The 18,555-nt window shown below is 45.2% G+C and overlaps 1 protein-coding gene across 2 annotated transcripts in view; it reads right to left on the bottom strand.

The window, feature by feature from the left end:
* MACIR (macrophage immunometabolism regulator) overlaps nt 1–18,236 on the bottom strand; it is a 40,762-nt gene extending 22,526 nt beyond the window's left edge. The window contains exons 1-3 of one of the 2 annotated variants that reach the window (XM_033084677.2): nt 17,888–18,236; nt 5,624–6,264; nt 2,685–3,919 (exon numbers count right to left, since the gene is read on the bottom strand). In XM_033084677.2, coding sequence (XP_032940568.1) covers nt 3,886–3,919; nt 5,624–6,243 — 654 coding nt within the window. In that variant the 5' untranslated portion in view covers nt 6,244–6,264; nt 17,888–18,236 and the 3' untranslated portion in view covers nt 2,685–3,885. Of the gene's footprint in view, nt 1–2,684; nt 3,920–5,623; nt 6,265–17,887 lie in introns of those variants that run through there. The other variant, XM_033084678.1, reaches the window with a different exon arrangement.
* Between the last annotated feature and the right edge of the window lie 319 nt (nt 18,237–18,555).

Below are 18,555 nucleotides of genomic sequence, written 5' to 3'. Positions count from 1 at the left end.
AAAGTGTTACATACACAGCCTCAAGCTCCTGCTTCCCACCTTCATTGCAGTCTAGACTGATCACAGCATTTTGCAAAGATATTGCATCAGCCTCCTTAACTGGGCAAAAATACTCAATTTCTTCCTAGAGAGGCCAGCTCACCACCTTCTTCCATGTCTTTGTTTTTTCTGACACTGGAACCATACTCCTGCTATTCTTGTTGTGCTGCTTCTCTGAGGTTCCCTATTTATTTCTCCAGCCTTTCCCCAATATATTACAGTAAATTCTTCCTATCCTTTCACTCTCCACAGAAATTAATGCAATGTGCAAGGTTCCCCTCCTCTTAAAAAGAGGCTCCCCCTCTTTTTACTCCAGGCCAGTTTCTTGATAGGTATGCCTTGATAGGATGCCTTGATACCAGGGATAGGCAAGGTGAGAGAACTTGTCTCCTAAAACTGAATGGAATGCGGTCAGTTAATTTCCTTACCTTCTGTTTTGTTTTCAACACAAGCCAACTGATTCCAGGTTTTTCCCCCAAAAGTGATAGTCTTCTTTCCTCAGCTCTTCTAATGTGGCCTCTGCAGGTTTGCATCAATGTCATTCTCTACCACCACACTACTTAAGAGTAAGTTTAGAAGGGTGTAAAACAGAGTGGGTATTGAAATATTACGGTTATGTTCCCTTGCTCTTTCAAGAAGGAAAGGATACTTTCCACATCCTGTAGACCTGAAAGTACTTTCATCTTCCCTGGGTGCTTTTGTGATGGAATAAAGAGGAAAAAAAAAATTACCCTGGCAAAATCAGTGGGGGACAAAACCCATATAATCTGTCAGAAGGAGTTCAAGACTTGGAAAGTTGGCATTACCTTCTAGCTAAAAAAATGTACAGTGAGACACAGGAAAAAAAAAATCAGTACAGTAATTTCACAATTACAAGCCGCACCTAATTATAAGCCGCATGTCCAGGTGTCGGCAACATCTCGTTCTTTGTCCATAAATAAGCCGCACCGGATTATTAGCCACACTTTCGTTCGAAGCAGCAAGGATCCGGGTGCAACTTTCACAAAGTTGCCAATTAGTAACAGAATCAGGGGGTTGCGCAGTTTACTGGCTCGGGGCCAGGCAGGCCCGGCTCACGGCCACCCCTCCAGGGCCAGGGTATGCCTGCCGCCGCTCGGCGGGCTTGTATTTCCAGGTTGGGAAATTTCTGAACTTTGCTCATATATTGGCCACATCGGATTATAAGCCGCACTTCCGGGTTGGGACCAAAATTTTAGTCAAAATGGTGCTGCTTATATTCGTGAAATTACTGTAATTCAAACATTATTGTATTCTTCTAAGGATCTATCTGACATATGTTTGTGCTACTCTTACAGTGCACAGTGTAATCACCCATCATGGAAAGTGATGTCCCAACTAAGCAATTACAGCAAACCATTAATGCAAAAAAGTCATCCTCAGAATCATGAATAAATCCTCACTTGCCATCTCCAACAACATACAAAGAGATGTGGTTGCCAAGCTTGACATTGTCTTTAAAGCTACTAGCATTGTAATGAATACACATTTTTCAGTTTTAATCAACATTTTTCCTGGAACAGCTTAACAACTTACAATAATTTCATGACCATAAGGCGCACCGGACTATATGGCACACTTTTTTTTTTGCAGCAAAGATCTGTGCCACACAAAGTAATGAATTAGTAACAGAAACCCGCAATCATGGAGTTTATTGGCAGGTGCTCAACTTGCAAACATTTTTCACAGATTGGTGCAGCCTTTAAACACAGCCCCAAGAGCCCTCCCTGTGCGCGGGGCCCAGCACTCCCGCCCGCCCCCAGCTGGCGATGCAGGGCTCGGGGCGGCCGTGGCTCAGGACCATCCACAGCTCGGGGCGGTGGGGCACTGCCCGCTCCCTCTCTCTCTGTGTGGCTCCTGCTGGCCGGGGGCTGCCCACTCCCTCTCTCCCCGCACGGCTCCTGCTGGCCGGGAGCTGCCCGCTCCCTCTCTCCCCGTGCGGCTGCTGCAGGTCGGGGGCTGGCAGCTCCTGCCCCACCTCGCAGCTCGGCTCACGGCTCGCACTTTATTTTTGCAGCGAGGAGCTGTGCCGCGTGCAACAAAGTAATGAAATACTGGCAGGTGCTCAATTTGCAAACATTTTTCACAGATTGGCGTAGCCTTTAAATGCAGCCCCAGGTGCCCTCCCCGTGCCGCAGACCCTGGCACTCCCACCCGCCCCCGGCACCCCCGCTCGCCCCCGGCACCGGCTGTCGCGGTTCGCAGCTCCTGGCTACCACCGCGCAGCTGCAGGTCCCGGCTTCCCCTGCCCAGCAGCTGCAGCTGCCGCGGGCCCAGGCACTCCCGCCCAGCGCTGGCTGGCGCAGCTTGGCTTCTTGCTCCCCCACGCCAGCACCAGCTCCTCCCTCCCCGCATGGTGGCCAAGGCCGGGGTCAGCACTGGCTCCCTCCCTCCCCACGCGGCGGCTGAAGCCGGGGCCGGCGGCAGCTCCCTCCCTTCCCGCACAGCTCCTGCCAGCTGCGGCTGACCGCTCCCGCCCCTTCTCGCAACTCGGTGCTCCCGCGGCACCGCCCCCGCATTGTGGCTCACACTTCCAGGTTGGCAAATTTCACAACTTTGTCCATTATATAAAGTGCACCGGACTATAAGGTGCACTTCTGGGTTCGGGGGAAAATTTTAGTCAAAAGGGTGCGCCGTATAGTCGTGAAATTACTGTATTTATACTTCTGTACTGTAGCTTCACTATAAAATTAAGTCTTATTTAAAGCATTTTTTCTAGTTTTTGCTGTCTATATTATCAATAAAGATTATCTCTTCCAATTGTTTCCCTTTAGCACATAATGCTTTAATAATGCAACTTAATAACTGACTTCAACCAGACCACACTACAGAGCTTTTAAAAACTGATCATGTTGGAAAATTTGTTTTTGATTCTATGGTACCACTGATTCCATGGTACCACTGAAACATAGAAAAAACTAAGTTATCTATTATTAACAATTCCTTGCTTAGTCTGTATTACAGGTAGTGTAAATAGTATTTCCCATGTTATGACGGCTGCAAGTGTGTGTGAGTTAAGCAATCACTATGACCGTGTCTGAGCACTTTGACAAACAAAAGAAAGATAAAATACCAACACATTTTTTATGTCTGAACTCAGCTAAATAGCCATCAACCAGTCTCTTAGTGTATCAGTATACCATTACAGCATTGGACATCAAAAACATTCACATAAGGTAAATGTATTGCCCTTTTCCCAAAATAAAGAAACAGAACTACGCAATTTATTTCACAGAAATCCAGGAGTCCAACTTTCAAGTTGTTTTTAAATGCTCCCCAGTCTAAAGTTGTATTTTTTAAAACATCCTCTTTTTCTCCTACACAGTGAATTAATCCACAACAACAGCTGTTTATAATACCCTTTTAATTTTTCAGCCAGAAATATAATTTAATTTGATATTTCAATTAACAGTGGTGTTTATTCCATAAACAAATCCCCTATCTCTTTAGCATCTGACCATATTCTTCTGTTTTTCAAACTAAAGACTATATAGGAAGACTTTACTTTCAAGACATTAAATTTACATTAGAGTAGTTAACTTTGAAAAATACACTTTTTAAAAAAAAAAAATTATTTTCCAATAAACCTTAAAAAAATAACCAAAGCACAAAATGTTTAGTAGTGGGCTGCCTTCATTTAAACTGTGGAGTGACAGAGTAAGAACTCATTGTCCAGAGCACATGTACTACCTAATGTTTTCTTGTAATTCTGAGTGATAAACAAACAAAAAAAAAATCTTAACTCTATCAGAAACAACTGATCAAGTAACTTATGTTTCAAAGCAATATGAAATTATTTTTAACTTCTGCAGAGGTCATCAGGCAAAATCAAGTTTTGTACTGCTTTGGTAAAAGACTGCACCTAAAAAAAAAAAAAGACAGTATGAAAACCATTTTAATTTTTAAACTAAAGTTACTAAAATGTTTTAAACACATGTAGAAATACAGCATCAAAACTGCATTTGATGCCATGTTTGGATAAAAATTCATTAAGTAACAAAAGTAAGCCAGTGCATTATACTGCTGAAAAATCCAAAATCATCTCTTCAATGCTGACAAGAAATATTTCACTGCATTGTTGTGAAGAAAAAATCTGCCCTCCAGAGCTCATGTTCAGTGCTTCAATTCTACAGAACTTCCAAAGCTATACTGAAGTTGACACCTTCTGCTACTATAGATGAAATGAAAATCACAAATTAAAATCAAAAACATTACCAACATACTAGTACAGACATTCCAATTTCTTCTCAAGACAATATAAAAACAAAATCCAATAAAAAAAAATACAATATAAAATACAACACACAACCAAAAATCTTCATCTCCTGGAAGACTTGCTTTAAATAACTTAAATATTTATTCTGAATATGTTTTACGGAATAAAAACGACAAAGCAATTACTTCCATGCAGAAACTTAAAAAAATAATTTAATAGGATTCGAGTAGCAAACGTTTCTTTTACAAATGAATCTCATCCACATAACCAGTACAAGCACATTCTCAAAATGTATGAATTGGATTGTTTAAACAGCAAGTGATTCATCCAGTCAAGTTTACTTTCCAATCTACATTGTATGAAAAACCCACACATCTTACTATAGAAACAAAAAGTAAACCCAAAAAACCTCCTTGAGCACTTATCCAAGAGCAGTTTCTAACATCAAGTCAAAATTAGCAACTACCAAGCAGACATCATCAATTTGTCAGTGTTGAATTATGGTAAATAGCAGATGTAGCAGTACAGAAAAAACATTCCAAAATCAAAAGTGTTTTTTTGTTAAAATGTATTTGAAGAAATACCTACTAATTGCAGTCAAATCAGAAGCTGCTTGATCAGGAAAGATTTCTCTCTCCTAGTATTTGTAGAAAACTGCATTGCCAAGACTGTATACAAATAAATTACAGTAATTTCACGACTATAAGGTGCACCCTTTTGACTACAATTTTGATCAAAACCTGGAAGTGCTTCTTATAATCCTGTGCACCTTATATATGGACAAAGTTGGGAAATTTGCCACGCCGCAAGTCGTGGTTGACACAGGGGCCAAGCCGCGAGGCGCAGCGGACGTGGGGGCCGAGCTGCGAGGCGTGGCAGCGGCAAGAGCCGAGCCACAAGGTGCACTGTGAGCTGAGCCACATCAGCCGGTGCCGGGTGGGAGTGCTGGGGCCCACGGCACGGGGAAGGTACCTGGGGCTGTGTTTAAAGGCTACACCAATCTGTGAAAAACGTTTGCAAATTGAGCACCTGCCAGTAAACCCTGCGATCGCATGATTCTGTTACTAATTCATTACTTTGTTATGCGTGGATCCTCGTTGCAAAAAAAAAGTGCACCTTATAGTCCAGTGCGCCTTCTTTATAGACAAAGTTCGGAAATTTGCCAACACCTGGAACTGTGCCTTATAATCCAGTGCACCTTATAGTTGTGACATTACTGTACTTTCCTCATAACATGAGCTGATAAAACCACCTACAATGTGGACAGACTCATACACAATAAAACAGTGGATTTTTGCAGCAACAGAGAAAAGTTCTGAAACCATTTCTGAATTTGAGATGATAACTCACATGCTATTCCTTGCAAACATACGATCCCCTCTAAGAGTAAGGTGTTGGAGTTGGTATTGTAGCACTTCTGTGTCAGCAGATTCCTTAATGCTCATTTTGTCTAAATTGAGGTAGTCCAGGGATTTTGAATGAGACCTTTTACCTTTCAAAAGGCAGACAGGTAGGGGACCATAAAGTGCCTTACAAGGTTCATATGGTAAAGCTTTATTGTATTTATCCCCTGAGCTGGGCATCCGTCTCCTCCTCCTTCCATTTACTGCTGGGATCTCATATGGCTGATAGTACCTACTTCTAGTTTTGTACAAACGCGAAGAACGTGGCAGTCCTGAATCAAGATGTTTGGAGCCCAAACTAGGACCAGATTCTCCTTTGTTCTCCTCACTTCCCGTACACTTATGAGCTAATTTTAGCAGCTCCTCACCAGTTTTGAAGCCAACCAGGTAGTTAGAATCCATGTGAAGGATCTGATATCCTGCAACTGTTCGCCGCAATGGTGAGCACGGGGTGCTGGAACAGCGTGGCTTTTCTGCTTCAATCCTGGCTGCAGAACTCACCTCTGCAAGATGCACAGGCAGGGCAGAGTAGGCAGTTCTGGACACTCCATTCACATCAACTTCCATTTTAAATACAAAGCTTTGATCCTAAAAATAAAACAGAGCTTGATCAGAAAAGGCAACACAAGGTGCTGACAGAAGACCACAGAAATGGAATTTTGTATTTGTATAACCAGTACTTCCCTATTCAGCCTAATCTTAGCTCTGCACGGTGTCATGTAACAGAATTATCACCCACATCTGTCTTTCAAAATTATCTTGGGTGGGTTTTTTTAAAAAAGATACCATAAAGATACTGATAATTCTGAATAGCTAAAAGCATACTTGAGTACTATCATACACAAAAATGGAGCATCTCTCTGGATCTTTTTTGCAGCCTTTTGCTGCATTTGATTCCTTGTAGTCCCTCATCTCTTGGAGCATCTACATCCACTAGCAGATCCATAGCACTTTCCTCCATCTTTACTGTGTAATTTGTCTAGTGACAGTATTCTTACTGAACAGTTTTCAAAAACCATGCCTAGAAGGTACCCCCTCATTCAGATATGACCATGGACCAGACCTGATCTGAGTTATTGCAATACTTCCATCTTCCAGATGTGCAGCTTGCTTTAAATTCAGAGAATAGCATTCTAACTGTTCCACACCTGTCTGATTAGGTCATCAGCAATCCTCACCCACTCCCCAAGAAAATTCACGTATCGTCTTATTCACAATTAATCAAACATAGACTCTTTCATTCTAACAGGATTGTAATGTATTTCTAACAGAGTATGCCGTTTATAGAATATAGCATTAGATTCTTATAAGCAGTATTTATTTGGTTTATTTTCTATTTCTCTTGTAAACAGACTGCTTAGTCCCGAGTCAAACCTGTTGCTCCCTATACTAATAAACTAGGATTAAAAAAAATGCCCATGGTTCTGCAAAAGAGGATTTTATTTGCCATTATCAGACTTTTATTATGGAGAGATTACTTCTGATATTCCTTATGGTCTCATATTTTCACAGTCACGGTGTACGGAGGATTCCTCATTACCAGTTTTCTGTACTGTAACTCTTGCAGATAATACTTCATTGAGTGCGTTTTTAAGCATTTTGGGATTTGACTAGATGGTCTGGGGTTGGACTAAATGATCTCCATAAATCACTTCCAATCCTAACAATTCTGTGAATCAAATAATACAAATAAAACAGTTAAATAAATAATTTAAATACTGAAGCAAAACAGAGACCAAAAGATTTTACTGCCGGAAGTCCACATAACTCAATAATGCTTCCCATTATATTTAACTGACTTCAATATACATACACAATTACCAATTTTAGAACAGCAGCAGCAGTTGTTTCCTATTTTAACACCGTATCCAGCAGCGAAACAGTAAATTTGATCAAGCTTCAGGTGCTGAGACAAAAATATTAATGACAATTTCATAAATTGAAATTATGTACTACCAGGAACCATGATTACTGGAGGCATAGCACACAGAAATGCTGCATTACAACTTTCAGCTACCCTGTGACTTTAGGTAAGAAATTTAAGTATCTGTTCATGTTCTTAATTCCCAAGTTTTACCCTGCAGTTTGGAAATCTCCTGGAACCTTCCAAAAAGACTCAATTTGTTCTGTTAAAAGAAACTGAAATGATGCTAGAAAATGTATAAATACAAAGGATATACTGCAAGGTTGGAAATCAATCATATTATCTAGTCATATATAAACAGCAAAATCAACAAAACAATCAAACAAACAAAACCCAAAAATACCCACAAAAAACAAACAAAAAACAAAAAAACCCAAATCAAATAAAATCAAAAGTCAAACAAGCCCAAAACAAACAAATCACTTGCCAGTGCAATGTGTGCCCTAAAGAGGAAGGAGGAAGAGATATCTTCGTGCACTTTAGGAGTTTAAAATCTGAAAGTGACACAAAGGCTCTTCTCAGTATACAACTTTTAAAATTAATTTACTTTACTTTTGCTTGAAACATGGCTGTGTGCTCTGGTAACCGAGAGCAATCAACTTGGAAAAGTAACCATGCAGAAGGGAAAGAGTCAGCAGTTCACCACACAGTAATTACCCTCACTGTAAACCAGTACAAAGAAAAATCAGAGCCAAAAGTCTTCAAGCCAGCAAGGTCTAGCCTAGTCCTTTAGGTTCTTAAACTGCAGAGTCCCATTCTGTGCTACAGTGTGAAGAACAGTATTAAAACCAAGAAATCTTTCAGACATTTGAAAGCAACAGCAACATCAGAAGCTGGTGTCACAAACATCAAAAACTCAAGGGAAACAGCACTGCTATCTGGTCACAGGAATGACTGGACACTCCATAAGCAAAGGACCAAAACTCAGCACGTATGTGTTCAGCTCTTCCTTCCCAAGAATTTTAATGCCAGTTATTCAAGTTGCCATATGGTTCAAAATTATTTGTATCCTTATCTGGGAAAAAAACAATACTTCCATTTAACAAGATTACTTCTTCAGATCACAGTTGGCTTGTCTTCTTGCCTCTCAAACAGAATGCCAACAAAGTGATGCCAATTCAAGGTAACTTATAATTAAAGAGTATTATTGAATCTAAGCAAGGAGATTAACAAGATGGCACATCCTTTGTTGCTGAACCACATATCAAAAAAAAAATGCAAAGTAACTGAAAATAGCAGTTACCAAGAGAGTTCATCTGATCAGTACCTACTAGAATGGCATTCAAAAGAGAATTAAACGAGATTTTACAAGATTTTATCAATTTTATTTGTATATTTAAAGCAGGTTCTGCATATAAATAACCAGACCCAATCCAGATAAATACTGAGAAAATTGTCTAAAACAGAGCAGAGAAATAATGAAGATAAATGCTAGATTAACTACTAAAAAACACTGTATGACCTCAAAGAATCCATTAACACTCTTGAGACAGTTCTTTTAGTGTAAAGCCATCAAAATTGCCACATTTTGCAAATAGAAAGGCTTTCTGGTTATTGAATCTTTCACAAAGTTTTATCAAAACTTCCACAAAGTTTTATCAAAAGTCAGATACCATTCGTATCTTTCTCATAACATGGGACAAATAAAAAACAGACATGCAGGACACACTAGGGCCTGATATTACAAGATATGCACTGTAAATTATTTATTGTTGAAATGACTTCTTGCAGTATGCCTCACTGGACTCAATCTTTTGGGTTTTTTTCCTGTTCCATGCATTACTTCCTGTCTTCCTGCGAAAAGAAATGTGACTGACTAAAAACAAACTTCAATTACAGTAAATTCACGAATACAAGCCGCACTGAGTATAAGCCGCATCTCTGGGTGTTGGTAAATATTTCGGTTTTTGTCCATAAATAAGCCGCACCCGAATATAAGCCGCTCTGTCGTTCACAGCGAGGACCCGCGTGCAATTAGTAACAGAACCGTGGCATGGCGGGGGGTTTACTGGCTGAGCTAAGGCTGTGCAGGCTCGGCCCGCTAGGGGCCGCTGAAGGGGCCAGGTGGCCCAGCCCGGTGCTGCCGCTCAGGGTCACCCGCCGCCGCTGCCACTGGGCTCGGTCACTCCGGGTCGGCGCTGCCCCGCGGTGGCAGGCAGGGATGGAGCTTCCCCCGCTCCTACGGCAGCGGCGGTGGGCGGGGACGGAGCTTTCCCGCGCCCGTGGCGCCGGCGGCGGGCGCGGACAAAGCACCCCGCCTCCTCCCCGGGCCACAGCAATGGCTGCGTGGGGCTCCCATCGGCTCCCCGAGCCGCAGCAATGGCGGCGCGTACTTCCCACCCCCTGCCCGGGCCGCGGCAATGGCTGCACAGGGCCCCCGCCGGCTCCCCGAGCCGTAGCAATGGTGGCGCCCCCCGCCTCCGTCCTCCCCGGGCCACGGCAATGACGGCGCCCCCCCCCGTCCTCCCTGAGCCGCGGCAATGGTTGCGCGCCCCCCCGTCCTCCCCGGGCCGTGGCAATGATGGCGCGGCCCCCCCCCCTCCTCCCCGAGCCGCGGCAATGGCGGCGTGGCCCCTCCCCTCCTCCCCGGGCCGCGGCAATGGCGGCGCAGGGCCCCCGTCGGCTCCCCAAACCGCGGCAATGGAGGCGCGGCCCCCCCCCCTCCCTCCCCTGGGCTGCAGCAGAGGAGGGAAGAAGAGAGCTCTCCCGCCTCTCTCCCCGCCCCCCGTGCTGCCTGCAGGGAGCCAGGGCAACACGGTAACACTGTAACAATTGCGAAATGCCAGCTTTTACTGGCAGGTGCTTGGCTCGGCACCCTGGCTGGCATGTCTGGGGTTGTAAATGTCAGAAAATTATTCACGTGTTAACTGCCCCCAACTATTAGCCGCACTTCCAGGTTTCCACCAAAATTTTTGTCAAATTGCTGCGCCTTGTATTCGTGAAATTACTGTACTCAGTATTTAATGAAAAAGAAAGATGAAGAGTCATTTTCCTTGATACTCATTATGTCAAAATATCCATCTCAGTAAGATTTTTCAGTTTCCGTTTTTACACTTCTTTCCCGTGGTCTGCTAAAGGTTTTTTTAATTGTCCATATGCATCCCGTTCCAAGGTGGAAAGTCTTTGTCCCATCTTGGAACCAGAAAAACTGGGGGATTCAGGTAGGGGAACCCAACCAGTTAAAGGGAGGAGCAACAGTCTTTCCTCTTCCCTCTGCTCACCTGCTTTTCCCACAGGGGTTCCAAGATGACTGGCTCTGAAGATCACTCAATGCGTTGGGCCCGATGATTTCCACAGCAGAGAGCTCCTATTTCGGTTTGCAATAACCCAGCTAAACTGAAAACCCTCCAAGTCCCTCTCAATATGAGAAGTCCCTATTCAGGAGCACCACGTGTTGCATCTGCAGAGGGTTTTCCCCTTGCGACAATCTCACCAGCTTAACCAGGTTACAGCATGGATAATAAAATACATGGGACAGGTGTGCCAGAGATATCCTTTAAACCATGTGAGAAGGCAGCATCCAAAAGCAATGTTGCTCAAGAGCAGTCAGCAACCAAAGATGTGAGGGAGGGATTGGGTTCACAACATATAGGGCAAAGAACACATACCTGAGGGCAAAGAACACAGGACAGGGACCTGACCTTATATGTCAAAAGTCTTGCACCAACAGAGAATCCGGGCTAGGAATAAGATTTGCTTTGGAATGAGCTAATTAGCAACTTCCAGTGCTCAGCCTCCCAGGGTCTCAGGTTTATGTCCTCTATCTCAGTTGTTTCAATTCCCACACTTTTATGCTTTGTAGAAAGTCCACATTATATTGGAACCACTGTAAGTTAGTCGTAACAAAATGGCATTTCTAATGCTACTTATCTCCTCAGCTAGAATCTGAACTGATTTGACAACACTCCCTTTTCTTCTTGATAAGCATTAAATTTCTATCCATTCAGTAAAAGCTTTCTTCTTAAGAACTGATTCTTCCTCCTAGATGCCAAGTATGCAGGCAATACAATTACTTCAGAATCACTAATATATGTCATATTGATAAAATTAAGAAAAACAGGATGGAGATGGCCGTGGTGATACCAACTGTAAAGAGTCAAAAATACTGAATAGAGATATTAAGCGAGTTTTGTTACTTTCTCATCTTAGTGCTGCCATTACTTGACATACTGTTGGGGGAGTTTTTTACTCTTTCCCTCAGTGGAGGAAATTTTTCCCATTAGCATGTCAAAGGAACCTGGCCTGGGAAACTCTCCGGTTTCCAATTACTCAAGACAAAAGAGGGGGTGGGAATGAACAGCTGTAAGTTGCTTTGTCCTGGGGCCACTCGCTCTCGCGGCCTGAACACGGAGGAGAGAACTTCTTTTTTCTCCATGGTGCGGCCAGATCCTGCACTCCAACACTGCTACAGTTTCCTGCTTCTGAGAACAGCACTGAGAACCAGGACGCAAACAGTGAGCGGAGGTTTCTTTTCCTTTACCCTTCTCCCACCTGGGATCCCCTGCCACTGCCGCCTGCCTGCTCCTGCAGTTCCCGTGACTGAGAGAAGAGAGAAGGCCACTCCACCCCCGCTCCACCGGGACCGTGTGGAGGAGGAGGGCATCTGACTAGACAAAAGACTAAGACCGAGTTTCGTTCTATTTTGTCACTGATCTTTTCATAGCTGATGTTCTTATTTTGTCTTGCAGACGTATCAGTAAAGAACTGTTATTCCTAAACCCATACCTTTTGCCTGAGAGTTCCTTAATTTCCAAATTATAGTAAACTGGGAGGGAGGGAATTTTCACTCTCCATTTTGGGAAAAAACTCTTGCCTTTTTTCTTTTCTGGCAATACTGTCCCCTAAACCAGGACACATACACAATGCACTTAAAAGACAAAACGTTTTCTCTGTGAAACATCAGGAGTAAGTGAAATCACCCAGCACATGTGAAGCCAGGACACTTTTAATTATTTTAATTGCATCTTTGTGAGGAGTAAAACATAAGGTCTACATCATTCTCCTTGCAGTCTGAAGGAATGAAAAATGTTTGCTCTTCCTTACAAGAAATTCAACACTCCTCTAAGGTAAAGAGAAGGGGGGAATATGAAATTGTTGCACCACATAAGAAAACATTCAGATGGAGTAGCAACTAAGGGTAGCACAGGTTCACTTCCTCAAAATTACATGCAAGAAAACAAAATTTTGTGTAAGACGTGTATATGTATAATCCTGCAGACCTTAAGGAAACATGAATTGATATTACTGAATTAATAAAGCCAGTGCAGTAATTGCAGAACGTAATGTAAAACAGCTTACAAAACAACTAATAAAGTGTGTGTCTATATTGGGGGGGAGGGGAGATGTTCTTGTCAACAGGCAAAATACTAAGTCATTCAGCTACCCAATATACCAGGCAATAAATACCACATGGCTTACATAAAACTAGAATTTACAAAATGTTCTTTTTAAAAAGATGATTACAGTAGTTTCACGAATACAAGCCGCACGGATTATAAGCCGCACCCCCGGTGCCTCGACAATGTTGCTGTCTTTGTCAATAGATAAGCCGCACCCCGAATATTAGCCGCACTTTCGTTCGTCGCGAGAATCCGTGCGCAGCTTTCACAAATTGGCCAATTAGTAAGAGGATCGCGGCATAGCGGGCTTTACTGGCTCGGGGCGGGGCCAGGCAGGCTCGGCCCGCTCATGGTTGCCGACGGGGCCGGGTGGCCCAGCTCAGCGCCACGGCTCGGCGGGGCTGGCCGGGTGGTGCTGCCGCCGCCGCCGGGCTCGCTGGCCCCCCTCTCCCGTCAGCACCGCCCCGCTGCCGCGTTCGCTCGCCCGGCTGGCAGGGCTGCCGCCGCCGGGCTCGCCGTCCGCCCCGCTGCCGCTTTCGCTCGCCCTGCGCCGCGCCTCGCGAGCGCCGCGCCCGCCCCGCGGCGCTTTCGCGGCTCGCGGCGGCGCTTTCGCGGCTCGCGGTTCGCGGCTCGCGGTTCGCGGCTCGCGGCTCGCGGCGGCGCTTTCGCGGCTCGCGGTTCGCGGCTCGCGGCGGCGCTTTCGCGGCTCGCGGTTCACGGCTCGCGGTTCGCGGCTCGCGGCGGCGCTTTCGCGGCTCGCGGCGGCGCTTTCGCGGCTCGCGGTTCGCGGCTCGCGGCGGCGCTTTCGCGGTTCGCGGTTCGCGGCTCGCGGCGGCGCTTTCGCGGCTCGCGGTTCGCGGCTCGCGGTGGCGCTTTCGCGGCTCGCGGTTCGCGGCTCGCGGCGGTGCTTTCGCGGCTCGCGGTTCGCGGCTCGCAGCGGCGCTTTCGCGGCTCGCGGTTCGCGGCGAGCGGCGGCGCTTTCGCGGCGAGCGGCGGCGCTTTCGCGAGCGGCGGCGCTTTCGCTCGCCGGGCGGCGCTTTCGCGGGCGCCGCTTTCGCGAGCGCCGCTTTCGCTCGCCCCGCCGGCAGGGCTGCCGCCGCCGCCACCACGCTCGCCGGCTGCCCCCTCCCGTCTGCACCGCCGCCGCGTTTCCTCGCCCTGGCCGGCACTGCAGGCCCCCGCACCGCCGGGCTCCCCCACGCTGCTGGCCCCGATTATGCTGGGCTTCCCCCGCTGCCAGGCAGCCCCACCCGCCGGCCTTCCTGCTTCTGCCATGCTCCCCTGCACTGCTAGCCCCAGTTCTCCCGGGCTCCCCCACCCTGCTGGCTCAGGCTCTGCCGCCCGCCCCCGACACTGCTGGCCCCGCCTCTGCCAGGCTTTCCCACCTCTGCCAGGGCCGGCCGGGCTCCAGCTTGGCTTGGGGCTGCCGCGGGCTCTCACTTCCGTGTTGGCAGCTTTTAGAATTTTGTTAATAGATTAGCCGCCCCGGAATATTAGCCGCACTTCCGGGTTTCCACCAAAATTTTGGTCAAATTGGTGCGGCTTGTATTCGTGAAATTACTGTACATTAACTTCTATCAATATGCACCTAATCCAAGTAGCAGTAAACAGAGTTCTTTAATTCTTGTCATTTACACAGTTTTGAATAGAAAACTCTTATGATCCAGAAACCTATCTTTTAAAATCGAAGACGGTCTTAGTGTACTACTAAGAAACTACAAGCAACACAAGTTACTAGCTCAGACCAGACCCACATGACAGAACATACCACGTACACAGAAGAGAGACAGATGGAATGTCAAGAGTCTGACCAGACTAACGAATTTTGTATAAGCAGACTTAGCAAGCAGAAGAAGTGAAAGAAAACGGTGGGAAAGAAGGCAATTTAATATTTGTCTGCCAAGTAATACTAGACAGAAGTGTTTAACAGACAATAACTTTTCTGAAATATTTAGAGTCTTCCACATAGTCAATGCAACTTCATTGCTGGACTGAATCACAAACAAGCACTCCCCTTCACTTGGTCAGTAAAACTATGCTCCTGACCAGCATAAGGTGGTTGTTTACTATGCTGACTCATCAAAAGTTGAAACCATTAGATACACACATACATACATGCAAAGAAGATGATATATATTGTAACAAAAATAATTTTTATTCTTTATTTAGTGAGTAAAACAATGTTTCCCTCATCCTTTCATTTTTACTTCTCTGTATTTTTGATCTTCCATCTTTTCATCAACTAAAATCTCAGTTTCATTTTCAAAGGTCTTATTTTCAGGTTAGCCTACTAGAGAACACACCAAACAACCTGGATTGTCAACAAAAAACTAAACTGCCTTTTAAAAATAAGAGACAGGAAAAAACAAAAGGAGAGCACTTAAAGTATTCCAGTTTTCACAAAAAATATACTGATTTATTTTCTTTAAAAACCAAAGTTCTAGCAGGACTATAGGTCTCCACTGTGCGTTAAAAAATAAATTCAGGTTGGGTAGTATCCTACATTTCCAAGTCAGTGCAGTTCTGGTGACATTACTTTGAAATGATCAGCCTAAACCAAGCAATATTCAGCCTCTGACCAGGAACAGCTATTCAAAGAAACTTTAAAAATAGACCTACTCACACATATTATGAAAAATATGTTTAATCAATGCAATTTCATTTTTTCACTTTTTTAAATGGAAGCTCTTTAAGTAACTAGTTCTTTGTCCTAACTTTCTACAATCTGCAGCAGATATTTAGCTATTTGGTAGAAAGGTTTTGATGCCTTGAGAGACTATCTAGAACAGAGGCTAGACAGTGTTAAAGGAATAAAGTAAGTATTTCTTAAAAGGCCTTCAAAGGACACATCTTGGACAGTACAAGATTCTGACTACGGCTATACCCAAGATGGACACCCGGTCACAAGTTTCCAGACTCTTATAAGTTTTGGTCCATCTACATATTAATTGCCCAATTACAGCTGCAGGTTATGAAGTCTCATTCTCCTAGACTGCTCTCCTCAATTCATTGTTGCTTATACTTTTTAGGCCTGAAGCTGCAACGGTGTCCTTGGTTCTCAGGCTGGAAAAGGATTGCTTTATCTAACAAACCATGAAGAGCACTTTCTAACACTTTTATACAAAGTTCAGAGTTGCACACTAATCCAGCACAGAATCTGGAAAATCGAAAGCTAAAATTAAATGCATCAGTTTCACATTCACTTATATTGATAAAGGTCACTTTCTCAAGCTCACTAGAGTAATGTACATAACATCTTCAAAGTTTTGTTGTTTACCTGCTTCTCAAATTCTCCTTCCCTTACCTACATGCTGCTTAAAAACAAGTGCAATGCAAGTATGGAGTAACAATTAATAAAAGCCCAACAGTACATGCAGTTACAGTAAATTTCTATTAAACTTACAACTAATGTGAACAGAAATCTTCCTCCCAGAATGCTCAGTTCTGACCTATCTGACTTTGCCATACCATACAATATTTGCATATGATTACACATGCCTGGTGGCCAAGCCAACAGCATAAGGCTGATCAAAGAAGAGACTGTACAGAAAGCCAAACTATAATGTCAGTACTCTTGAGCAAGAGCTTAATTTCAGTGATTGCACTGCCACTACCTCATTTCCCTCTGCTTCAAAGCCAGCATGAGAACAACCCTCCTCTATCTTCATTATCCTAACAAATGCTCTTCCTCAAGGGCGAAAAAAAAAACCAACTGAAGCAAGCACACCTGGCACTGCCCTGCTGGAATATGGTTCAAAATATACCAACAGCAAGAGGGTAGTGGGAGGAGCAGCTTTCTGACATCCATTCATTTCTTCACGCAGCTATGCAAGTGCACATGTGTGACATCCCGGCCTACTTTAGAGAACACAGTAACAAAGAACGTTCATAAGAAACATTTGCTGGTGTTCATAATTCTCTATTTTCTTTGTAATGCTAGACAAAATCCCTATATAAAACAGCATATAAGTAATATATACAGAGAACTACAATCTGAGATTATTATCCTACATTCTGCAGACCACTCAAAACAGCACCACAGCTGCTCAAAGATACTCTTCCAGTAAATGTGCAGAGACAGAACTGGAAGAAGATGCCTGTTAATGAACCTAAGCAGCTTAGCAAGTTTCATACTCTAAAGAAACACTTTAATGCACTTTAGTGCACGCGGGAAGTCAGGGAACGTCACAGGCCATAAATATTAAGACAAAACCCTTAAGTCGATGTGTACTCTTCACTAAGCAAAATTTACTACAAAGAAATATAAAGTTACCAACAGAAGGCTGTGCACTTCTGTTGCTGTCAGAATCAATAGTAAGGTCATATTCAAATTTATCTTGCCTCAGAGTATGGGGCTGCCAGAGGCTTTAAACTGCAATTGAGACGACAGTTATACATACTAAATACATATATACACTAATACCAGATACAGCTGCAAAAAGCTATATTCTGGGCTCTTCCGCCGCTTACACTGTCACCCATCGGGTGGCACGGAGAGCGCCCAGGAGCACCCTCAGCGCAGGCTGAAGAACCCTCATGGCAACTCCCCCGGCTTCCCTGTACATAGGGGGATCGCCACCAGCATGCTCCTCTCCAGCCCGGGCAGCTCCGGCCTTGCTCCTCCCGGCTGTCTCAGCCCCGCCGCACTCGGGACCGCAAGGTGGGCTCCGGACCCTCCAAGAGCGCACAGCCGCCGCTCGCACCTCGCGACCTGGCGCTCCAGTGCACAGCCCACCCGGCCCCTCAGTCCACAGGCCCCACCGCCGCAGGCATCGGATCTACCGCCCTCGGGAGGCCCGGTCCACACCGTGCGGCTCCTTGGGCCTCCTCCACCGCCCAAACCGCACTGCTGCCGCCCTACGATCCGTTCCTGGGCCCACCCAGCTCCAGGAGCCAAGGGCAGGGCCAGAGGCCATGGAACCGAAGCTCAATTGCTGCCCGCTCCTACCTGCGGCCCAGCGCGTCGGGGCCCGCACAGCAGCGGCTGCCACAGGGGCGGCGTGCGGAGCACTCCGGTACCGTGGACCCGCCCGGCGCTGGGCTGAGGGCGGAGCACGGCGGCGGCTCCGTGCAGTGCATCCAGGCTGTCCCGAACTCCGCCTCTCTGCCCGGCCTGAGCCTCGGTGTGTTCCGCCTGGTTTAATAAGCATTAGTCTGATCTGCCATTTTCCGTCGTATGGAGCTGTAAGAATGGATCGAGTAACCATCTCTTGATGGCTTTCTCTTCACGGGAAACCGCTCACTTCTGTAGTATTTCCACGCGGTCTGCAGAGTTTGAACGCTGACTAGATAACAAACCTTTAGTCATGGGTTTTTCCAACAACCAATCAGATCATGTCCCTATTGCATTTTGCTGCGTAAGCAAAGATGCTGTAACTGCAGCAAATCTTACAAGCAATTGCTTAACTTGGCTTTTGCAAGTAAAAACGGAAGAGGAAGGGAAAAGTGTGCTGTCACAGTCCTATGTTTCCCCTTTAGTAATAGGTACAAGTTCTACCCCACAGCTCTTAAATCTGTGGGGGTAGGCTTAAGCTATGTTTTGTTTCTGAAACGTGGTCTTTGAAGACGCATTCTTAAACACACAGCTGAAGTATATTAATCTGATTGGGAAGGCCG

The sequence above is a fragment of the Catharus ustulatus genome, chromosome Z (assembly GCF_009819885.2).
Source record: "Catharus ustulatus isolate bCatUst1 chromosome Z, bCatUst1.pri.v2, whole genome shotgun sequence".
In the NCBI taxonomy this organism is placed as follows: domain Eukaryota; kingdom Metazoa; phylum Chordata; class Aves; order Passeriformes; family Turdidae; genus Catharus; species Catharus ustulatus.
This window is presented reverse-complemented; position numbering and strand designations above follow the sequence as displayed.